Source organism: Anarrhichthys ocellatus, unplaced genomic scaffold (assembly GCF_004355925.1).
Source record: "Anarrhichthys ocellatus isolate YVR2014 unplaced genomic scaffold, GSC_Weel_1.0 scaffold29, whole genome shotgun sequence".
NCBI classification, from domain to species: domain Eukaryota; kingdom Metazoa; phylum Chordata; class Actinopteri; order Perciformes; family Anarhichadidae; genus Anarrhichthys; species Anarrhichthys ocellatus.
Genome location: NW_022280059.1, coordinates 4,314,343 through 4,325,505, shown reverse-complemented (window position 1 = coordinate 4,325,505; position 11,163 = coordinate 4,314,343). Strand labels below are relative to the sequence as shown.

The window sequence follows — 11,163 nt, the reverse complement described above, 5'->3', positions numbered from 1 at the left end:
AAATGTAATATGACAAGGTATCTGGCCTGTTTGAGACCAACCCACACAGGTGTAGGTGATGTTTGTAATTAATTGGTTCACCTGGAGCGCGTGGATAAGTGTGGCGAGCGGGTGACGGACGCACAGGAACTAATAAACATCAATTAAGTATGAGCAGAATACCACCTAATGGGTAATTTGCACGTGTTTTTGTATCCAAATATTCACAGCAGTCTGTCACACTTCCATAGACCAACATCTTGAGTGAATACTTGATGTGGGAGAGGAGTGGGTCTAGGAAGTGACATAATGTTACTTTTATGAGTATCAGCATTTTTGAATTTGTTCAACCTGACATAACCAATTACTTTATTATACGGCTTCTGTCCAGTTGGCCTGCTGCAGGCACAATTCACTTAACATCAACATTTTGAAGGTTGTTTTCTGATCAGGCTGTCCAACTAAAAGATATTAAAACAATGGACAAACTTGTAACTTTGAAAAGTTTACTTTTCTTTTTACCGTCAACATTTTGTATCTTAAAATATTAGTTAAAAATGCTGTACAGGTTGTGATACATAAAAAATGTACTTGACTAGAGAAGAGCATGTTCACGTTTCATCTTCCTTTGTTTAAGTTGCTTCATATGTGAATCAACAGTGTTTTGTTTTTTTTGCTGTAAGGACAAAGGGAGGTTCTTAAAGATGAGCTTGCTAGAGAGAAGTGCTACCGCTCTTCAAAAAAGGAACGTGACCTCCAGGCTTCTCTTCATTCTTACAAGGACCAGAACCAGAGGTTAGACTTCCAGATTGTGTTATCAAAACAACTAAAAGTGGTTAACTGCTAAAATGCTTGTGTTTTCTGCAGTCATAGGGAATTTTGTTTGTGTGCATGTAATTCTGCTAATTTGGGGATAATAATTTTACTGGTGAAACTGTATCAACAATAACTTTTGACTCAAAAGTGTTGAGTCATGTTTGCAGTATATATTCACAAATCCTCATACATTCCACAGGCTACAAATCAGAACATCTTGTTGATGCTTGTGTGACCTTCTGCCCTTTGTCAATGGTCAGTTAGACCAAGCAACCACATTACAGCTCATGCAAGGTACATGAACTACCTGAAGGAGACTCTACCTCCGAGCATGAAGTAGGTCTACTGCATCCCTTTGGCAGCATGGGGAGACAATCTTTTGCTGTGATCATTTTCATGACTTAATGTCTTGTTTTCCACAGGTAAATAAAGCTGTGGAGGAGAATGTGAGTAGTTCCAGGAAAAACATACAAAAGCCACAGAAGATATGGTACATACTGTCCTAGCCAAAGAGTTATTATGACTAACGAAGAATATTTCGCACAGAGCAAAGCCAGCCGCTAAGAAGTCAACTGAGGGTATGAATATTTATTTGCTGTATTGTATTTTGTGTCTTTTGATGCAGTTGTATTGACTAACATGTGTAACATCTGCCATGAGACTACAGATGAAAAATAGCCTCTTGGCTAACTCTGGCACATTTACAGGAATGTTTTATTAATGTGCACTGGCCCTAACCAAATAAACCAATAAATAAAAAATAACTCTCATAAGCACGGGAAAGCAATTTTCAAATAAATGTATTGCATTGTTGGAGAATCTTTCCTGCAGTGTGATTTAGTATTCCATTTCAGAACATGTCTCAAGAAGATGCACTCAGCAGAAGATCTGTCAACAAGTAAATCGGACATCTAGCACAATAACCAATCCTCTGACAACGGCTCGAATGCTTCCTCCAGCTGACGGTCTGACCACAGTGCATGCACAGTGCCCATAAAAAGGACTCCAACCCTGGCTGGACATAAAATATAAAATTAAATTTCCTCTGTTGATGTTCAAATTTATAAGTAACAGAATAAACCGTCAGTTTATTATACTATAAAAACACTCTGTAATTAACATGTAAGACATACAGCCACTAGATGGAGGTATTAGACTGACAGATGTAAGGTAGTGTTTATTACATTTAATAAAACTACTCAAAAATAAAAAAAAATACTGAATTTCTTATTTCTTTAAACATTTTATTTTTTCAGAAAATTCTCAGTATTTCAGGAGGGAAAGAAATCTCAATGGCCAACTGGAATACTAGAAAGCCATTTAACATTTACATTAACCTGCTGAAGTCTTCAAGCTGCGGTTTAGAAGGATTACAAACCAGATCACTCAAAAACAAAAGACTAAACAGCTTTGCAAACAAAATCAGCATCGCACTTCAAAATTCACATTTATCTAAACGTTGTCCATCAAAATAACATCCAGATTTAAATATGAAATACTATAAACATCATTTTGATCCAACTGAAGTAAAATACAGACTATCGCACTGCGCATTGTACCAGAAACCCTCATTCATAGGAGATGGAAAAAAGTCTTAATACGTGAAGGTCTAATAATGCACTATAGACTGAAGTTTTACAGTTGCAGCTTTCTCAAGACATTACATTTTTGTACATCATTTGATGTTTGCAGGCACAGTGGGCAGCAGTGATTATACCTCATATTAAACAACAGTATAACAGACGCTTTTTTGTCTGATTATATCCAAAGATACTGACAAACATAAGATTTTTTTATTCATTCAAAGTATATAAACTGCACTTAGTCTACCAGTGATAAACTCAAACACACAGATGCATCACACAGATTAGGAACGTTTCCAGTGTCTAGTCAGCAACAATTAAATGCTGTCTTAGTACAAAGAGCAGAATTAAACCGATATCTTCCAAATTAAGTGATAATACCTGAAAAAAAAACGTAACCATGTTTTAATTTGAGTTATGAAATCTGCCGTTTCTCTTCCTTTAGGTCATCTATCTAATTTAACATGAAGATTAAAGTGCTCAAGAGCTGTACCAAACTATAGGATATGCATAGAACAGTAGTTATATTGTAAATATAGAACATGTTTTTTTTATAAATAAAGCATATTAAGTTTATAAAATATATTTGATAGAAGAATATAAATGATACTTTAAGGTGTGGCTTAGGGAATGAGGCTATTTGCCCGACTTCTCCACCTGCTTCCCACTCTCTGGTTTCTCCTGGAGCTTGTAGTCTTCCAAAATGGTCCGTGCCGTCTGCTTGCCAGTCTTTTTCACCACAGCTTTGATTCCCAGGTTGTCAACATTGAAGGCAGTGAGGCCAACATTAATGGCAGAATTGACAGCATGGTCTGTGGCTTGTCCTGCGGCCGCCCCGTACCTTCATCAGGAGTCAGATTGAGTGAGAGGTCAGAGCCAGGAGGCGAGAAACAGAAGGATTTCGGGGAGAATTAATTAATATGCGGTGCGAGGATAACAAAGATGGCATGCTGTATGTCAATTGTAGTGTGAGGACTACACCCATGCAAGCGCGATCTTAAATTAAGACATTTCTAAATGCCAGGATCAGAAGTCTAAGGGTGGGAAATATGGATATAATCAACTATAATGATATTTATATTTATTAATTTTTCCATAATAGATGTATATTGAAATTTAAATGAAAAAAAACAATCATTTTTGGCTAATCCAGTTAATAAATACCTGTCAAATCAAGTACTTCCCTTAAAAGACTCTACACAATATTCAGAGCATTAATAAAGTATCAAACAACTATTTTCAATGTATATATGCATAAGAGTAAACGTCAACCTGAGCTGAGAATGAAGTCTCTCCCCCTCTGTGTGTGTTGTAATGGTAGGTTCTCTGTGCTTTGTGTACATGGCCAGGCAGGGTGTGCATGCCTTATAGTACATGTGAGCGTCGCTCTGCACTGAGCTCATATGGTGCTTACAGCTGATAACGACTTTCCGACCGGCAACAGAAAGGTAAACAATGTTGGCTCTCTAAGTACTGTTGTCATTGTTTGCTCAGCCGTCTCCATGTTGAGAGCTGCGTGGAGGCGATAATGCTCCGAATTTCGTATTGAGCACCTTTCAAGGGAGACATTGTACGACAAAAATGGTTGATAAATAGATATCAACTCATAATATGTAACATGATAGCCACCCAACCCTATAGAAATCAATAATCGGCTATATTGTGTCGATATTTTGCTCAGCGTTGGAACATGTAGCACCAATACAAACAATATAGGAAGATTTTAAAAAACAGGTGGGACAGAGAAGTTATTAATTGTGAAATATCCATTAGAAACATTTGGAGAAAGCAGCACCATCATGTGAATTGTTACTCAGGGAAGGGCAGTGGACAGGCACAGAATTAAGACAAATCATTCAGAAGAAATATCATGCTTGTAGTGGTGAAGAGTTGAATAGCTGTGTAAAATTAGGAAATATTATGCTTATTGTCATTAGGTGAGTCAAGGATGTTTTGTAGACCCCTAAATCTGCAAAGTAAATCGAAAAGGGAAATAAGTGAGTGCACGTTTGGTTCTGCGTGTGTAATGCAGGAGGTCCTTTGCAACACACACGCATCAACAACCTGTTTATTAAGCAGGGGTGAGGAAAATGTGCATTGCTTTATATTAAAGCAAGTGACAGTGGTCAAACAAATGATCAGAAGGGAAGGGAAGACCTACTTATGTTTCACGGTGGTGACCGTCTCCGATGCCACACTCGTAGTAATGTCCTTTGCTGCTGTTTCCAAACCAGTCCACATGGTCGCAAATCCTGAGCACATACACAAAACACAAAGCATGTTGGGACCATTTTAGTACTCTTCTGGTAGACAACTTCCTCTTAGACAATACTAAGTGTAGTAAGTACTCTACCTTGCACTCCACTGGCAGCCACCACCATCGCTCCATCTATGTTGGACCGCCCATCCTTATCTTTCTTCATAGACTCTGGGATCAGCTTGCCTCCGTGTTTTTTCACGTGTGGAGCCAACTCTCGACCCACGCAGCTAGCGACCATGCACACCCCGTCCACTGCAGTAACACAGCATTACTTCATTAGACGTCCGCTGCCGAATAACCACACAGGGGGGGAGTGAAGCATGCTGACTGGGGATGACGTAGTCACCTAGAAACTGGCTGACTTTGACGGCTCCTCCTGTCGCTTGCTTGGCAACATGGAGGCCTTTGGTGACTGAGGGGCTGACGTGGGTGGGTTTGTCCTCCGGGGTGATGTGCTCTCGGAGTTTAGATGCCCCTTTGTGAATGGCCTTGCCTGTAAACTCCGCTCCTTTCACCAGGCCCCAGCTTAGCCACGACGCACCTGATAGGACAACGGGATCACACAAGGCTAGTCTCTCCTGGCGGATTGTTAACAAACAACAGCGTTAAGATGTTTGGCGGGAAGATGCGGTTTGACCTCACCTGTCAAGATCCCGCTTGCCACCTTTTCACTCCACTCGGGCAGCGCCTTCTCCTCCTCGGTCACCGCTGGTGCAGTCTCCTCAGGTGCAGCGATGGAAACCTTCTGACTGAGATTAATGGTGTCTGCAGCTTCATCTGGAGCCTGATCGTATAGACACATTGTTTAGCTACTGTAAGACGAGGACAGACGATGCATGCTGAAAATAAGACCTGCTGCATTGTGCAACCTGTACACATCTCCGTTCATATGCTTGTCACCAAGTTAACCCCTCCACTCACACAGTAGATCCTCTCATTATTCTGTGCTTCTCGTTACAATGCACTATTTGTTTGCTTCAAAGAGACAGTCAAAAGGTCTCCGTGCAGTCTGAAAACAGTATCCCATTGTGCTGAAAACCTCACATCTTCTACTTGATCTAAAGAATTTTAGACACAAAAATGCGTACTTGCTGATAAGGAATTACGTCCATCAGAGAAGATAAGTAGCCTGATTGCACGCATCAAAAATGACCTCGCTTGGCATCGATCTGAGCCAGCGTCTCCACCTTCATCGTGGCTGCACTGGCACTTGTCTTTCAGCTGAAACTCTAAAGGTTGTTCCAACTGCTGCAGATAAGAGCATTATGACTGATTAATTCCCCTCGCCTGCCTGTCTCAAAGTCCCACAATGCTGAGGCAGGGGGAAGTTGGAGAAGTGTGCCAGCTCACAAGTAAGACGGAGCAAGAGCTTCATGCAAAAGGCGAAAACAATGAAAACGTTAGATCCTCAAAGTATCGCGTAAGCAGTAACTAAAACCTCTTCGTGGGAGGAAGAGATGTGACATCTGCAGTGTTTGCAATGATTACAGAATATGTGGTGATTTTAGGAGAGTGGAGGTTGTTTAGGGACTGTCAGCACTATTTTTGTGCACTTATGTCAGTCTGCACTTTCATGCAGAATTTCTAAACCAAAAAAATATATATTTATGTGTACATCATTTGCATTTCTTTCATAAGAAATGTCAAAACTTGTGTTGGGTTTTCACAAAACTGACTGTCGGGCAACAATGACCTGAACTCTGAGATCCGTGTTCTGGGAGAGCAGGTCCTGGAACAGCTGTCTGTCTGCAGCAGACAGCTCAGCAGACAGCACCACCCCCACATAATAGCCTGGAGTCGGCGCCATCATGTCCGGGAACATAAACACACCAGTGTTACACAGCAACACTGGCGAGTCCGAGGCCATGAGAGGGTACAGCCAGTCACACACCTGCCAGGAAGTCAAATTAAAAAAAAAGGTAAGAAAAAAATAAAGAACGCTGGAAAATGTGATGATAAATAGATACATGCGTGACGTTATAATGATGTGTATGAGCCCAACATTTTCTATTCATTTCTGAACTATGAAAGTAACATGATGATTGGTTTTGTAGAGAGATCGGGCTAAAACATAGGATTCTAAATATAACCTCGAAATGACAAGCCTTCAATTTCTCATGGAGAGTCTAATGAGTGCAACACAGTGAACCGTCTGACAGAACCAGAGGACACTGTCCCCCTTTGACTGCCGCATGTCTAACTGGATTATAGGGAATACCAGTGGAAGCAGGGTTTAGATCGTTACTCATGTGAATCACTGATGTCACTCGCTGGCAACAGCACCTGGGAGATTCCCCAATGAAGAGTCAAATGTCAGTCTCATGATCCACTAGTGTCAGTGTATCGGCTATTGGAACAGCAGGAATAAACATTGCCACAAAAAAACAAACACAAAATTGCTCAAAACAAGAGGAGTTGGATTTAAAAAAAAAAAAAAAAAGAGATATAAGTATTGATTTAGTCTTAACAAAAGCCTGAGCTGATTCCTTTGCATAGCTTCATGGAATTTATTATCTATGGTACACGTGATAATCCCCTGATTGGTTCAAAGGCCCGATGGTCTGCACACTTGTTATCTCAACAAAAAACCGAACACGATAACCCTCTTCAATGTAGGTGTTACTGTGGTGCTGCTGGCTTTGATTGCATCAGACTGTACAGGTGTATTTTAAGCACCATACTGGGAAAAATATCAGCTTTTGGTGGCATTCGTGAGGAGTGCAACGATGTTTATCGTTTGCGAAACATAGCCCTTAGTTCATTTCTAGTAGGTCATGAGTAAGGTACCATCTGTGTCCTAATCTTGAGCCAGTAATGATCCTGATTTGGGAATTCCCAGGTGGATGACATCATATCCATAAACCCATTGGGCTTAGTGTGCCGAGTAAACAACGCTCGCATGATCGCGTCCATCGGGAGAGGCAAAGGAGATCATTAACAAGCCTATCGCTTCCTGCTGATGACTCACAGTCAAAGATCTTACAAAATCAGGTTAAAGGGCACAAAAATAGACTGGTGACACTGCAGTGATGACATTCCACTTCTTGCATCGGACGGGCATAAGAGTTGCATATCTAGTTCTTTCAGGCTTTGTGCCAGCGAATGTTTTAGGGTGCTGAAACAGGAAATCTTTATTTTATCTTACCTGCAAAAATGCTGGCGGTCGGTTGGGCATCCTGTCCTCGGGGTCACTGGTGAACTTGACCAGCCGCAGGTAGCCCGGGTACGACGGAGCGCTCACCTGCCCTTCAGGCGTGACAAAGAATATCTGCACACCATGAGGGATGCACACCAGCTCCTCTCCATCTTCACCCATGCTCTGCAGAGACGGTGTCGAGTTAGATGTACGGCTGTAGAACTCGTCCCCGACCAATGACATCTCGCCTGAGTCTGTTCCATACGAGACAGATAAGTGGCCGTCGGCCGCCTGAGGAGAGTAAGCTGGAGGCTGTTCGGCTGGAGCCGCAGGCTGCTGTCTGGTGGGTGAGAGAGGTAGATCCTCACTGCTGCATGCAGGCAGGCCTCCTACAGCTCCTGCTGCCCGGCCAGAGAGTGGGTTTAGAGGAGGTGGCCTCTCCGGCTTGTTTTGGGTGGGAAGCTTTGGGTAGAGACCTTTTTCAGACGCCTTTGTGGCACCAGGGCCAGACACGTCGCTATTGTTCAGTGCAGGTGCAGATCCCAGGTCAGAGCTGGTCTCTATTACGGCCAGCCGGGTGGTGATGTTGTTCAGCGTCTCCTGCATCTTCTGCTGCATCTGTCTGGCGGATTCCCAGGCGCTGCCGACACACTCTTCTCCCCCAGAAGGCACACTGATGGCCCGGAGAAGGTGCTGTCGCCCCCGCTTGTACAGCTCCAGGGCCTGAGCCTTGTCCCCAGCTTCATCTACAGTGAGACCTTCATTGATGCACTCAAAGGCCCTCTCATAGCCGTCTTTGATCACTTGAAGTCTGGCACTGTCGAATGCATCTTGTTTAGCTTTCTCCATTCCCTCTGAAATAACACTCACAATTAGCTTTATTTACAATTTGTGTGTCCATCCAAATATTGGCTTACAATCATGAGAGAGAGAGGGGGGGGGGGGTCACCATAACTAGAATTGAACACACTTCATAATGCTTAAAGTTACTTAAAGCTACTCAAACTCCTTATATTTAACTTTATTAAGATCAGCTAATCCACAATCAGTGGACATGTCACATCACTCAGAAGAGAGAGAGACACGTGAAACTGAATTGACTGTTTAGTTTCTCTGACTGATGATTCGTTACCTGATTCTAGTTCTGTGCGTTGGTTCATCTGGTATAAGAGAGGTCGCAGCAGGACCTACAACAGGCTAATGTTGATGTTAGAGTTGCCAACACGAGCTAACAGCAGCTAACGTATCTGTTTACACGCGTTCAGCCGATACGTCATGTCATTGTACGAACAGCAACATAAATATAACAAAGTATTATTATAGCTAGTTTGCACTAACACTAGCGCCTTCTCTAGCTAACGGTTTCCACGCTTACCCCAGTGAGCGAAAACAATCCGAAGATAAGTGTAATCAGCCAGTTAGCTATCGTGTAGCTAACGTGACGTGTCAAAAAGGGTCCGTCTGGCTCTCGAACGGCGTTAATGTCTTAATTAAAGTTGTTCACGACTCACCAATATAGAGTAGTGGTGTTACACACTACTCTCCACAGTATTTACCTTTAAAAGTATCGTGACAGGATGTGTCGACCCTTCGCCTCAAAACGAAAAAATAACGTTTGCCTCGAGCGTGATCTTCACTTTTGGTTTTATTTTGAAAGTATTTACCGGAAGTGTTATCACGGCTGCATCGACGCAAGCTGGACTAACGTTTGTCTCGAGCGGTCTCGAGGCTGAATGGATGGTGACAGGGTAGATCGTATTAGAATCACTGGATTTTACTGCCACCAAGTGGCCACAATGAGAAACTGCAACTGATTCAAATTAGTCAAGTCAACGTCAATTAACAAATTTGAGCATACTAACACTTTCTGGCTTACTCTTACAAAATACATTGACCAAAAAATATATACTGACCAAACGGAACACATCTCCAGCGAACTGCATTGACGCTGGTTTGACTAGTGTAGCAGTTCGTCGCTGCTAATGTGGACATGGCAGCATACTACCAGAGCCCTTTAAAGAGAGAGTCCCGTTATCTCCTTTCACTCCAATGGGGCTTTTTTTGCATTGGAAGTTAGCAGCACTATAGAGTTGCAGCGCAATGGACCGTTCGTGATGCGATTTTATCAGGCAAGACGTTTAAAGAAATGAATTTTATATCATCGCCACACCTGAATGCGCATGTGTATTACAGCATGTTCGTGGATTTTCCACCACTAAATTAGTAGATTTAGAGAATGTTATCAGATAACATATTAAGCTAATGAGAACCATACTGGATAAAGTTAGCAACACATAACGGTAAACGAGGCAAGAACAGCCTCTGAATTTTAAATTCCGTTTAAAAAAGGCCATTATATCAAACGTTGTATAATTAGAGGGATAAAGGCTTCTAAATGAGATTTTTTTTGTGGGATAGGGGGATTTAAATATTAATATTAAATATCATATTTTATGAGTGAAATATAACATTGGGGCGTGTGATTATAGAGTTGTGGATGTAGGTGATGGCATGAGCATATCAACTTTGAAGTAGGAGCCATAATAATAATGTATAACAGAAATAAATAATCTGCACACTACTATTGACGCTGCTTTGACTAATGTGTTGCAGTTCGTCACTATGGCCACCAGAGGGCAGTAAGCATACAAGACTGGTGCAGGAACGATGCCGTTGAACTGAGTGTATTTAAAATTCACGAGTATTTACCGCCCTCTAGTGGCCAATGCGAGAAACTACAACAACATAAAACGTATCAAGTCAGCGTCAATATAGCATGGCAGCAAACTACTACTTCCGGTAAGTTCTTTCAAAATACATTGACGAAACTGAAGTTATCGGAAGTGGAAGGACAAAGTTAGTGGCCAGACTTAATTACGTTTATTCTAGATTTGTTTAGCTGGAAATGTCTTCCACAAAAATACAAAATACCAAGGATAATAACAAACAGAGGGAAAGCAAACAAACAAGCGTATTTGTCCTGAACTCAAATTAATCTTAAAATATTTGAGAAAATTACAAAGTCCTGATTTATTTGTTGGTTACCACTTTACATCAGGACGTGCCCATCAATGCAACATCAACGTGTGTAACATTATGTTATAAAGCAAAAATTACCACTTAAAAATGAAGAAATGATGACAATATGGGTGATTGATGGTTTCCCCACTGTTTAAACAACTGTTGCCACATAATTAATGATTCAGTAGACACATAGTTGTCAGGATCAACGGGTTGAGTGAAGCAGACAAGCCATGAGCAATTCTTCACCTTTCTGTGCTTCATTTAAATTCTTTACAGCGAATGCCAAACTGTGGTAAAATATCATACTGTAGTCTGTATGTGAAAAGTTTGGATGTGTGCACACCTATTATCATAATGATAAGTTA

At 41.5% G+C, this 11,163-nt stretch overlaps 1 protein-coding gene across 5 annotated transcripts; it reads right to left on the bottom strand.

Annotated features, from left to right (window-relative positions):
• Positions 1-791: 791 nt before the first annotated feature.
• spartb (spartin b) lies at positions 792-9,438 on the bottom strand. 5 transcript variants are annotated; one of them, XM_031863797.1, is made up of 8 exons: positions 8,907-9,438; positions 7,784-8,628; positions 6,332-6,529; positions 5,281-5,422; positions 4,985-5,179; positions 4,732-4,890; positions 4,540-4,630; positions 792-3,219 (listed from the first exon to the last, which is right to left on the bottom strand). In XM_031863797.1, exons 1-8 carry the CDS (start codon positions 8,932-8,934, stop codon positions 3,015-3,017), a joined length of 1,863 nt encoding a protein of 620 aa, XP_031719657.1. In that variant the 5' UTR covers positions 8,935-9,438; the 3' UTR covers positions 792-3,014. The 5 variants fall into 5 exon arrangements, with proteins under 5 accessions (XP_031719657.1, XP_031719658.1, XP_031719660.1 ...); XM_031863798.1 differs by having other exon boundaries at positions 9,150-9,438; XM_031863800.1 differs by having other exon boundaries at positions 9,286-9,438.
• Between the last annotated feature and the right edge of the window lie 1,725 nt (positions 9,439-11,163).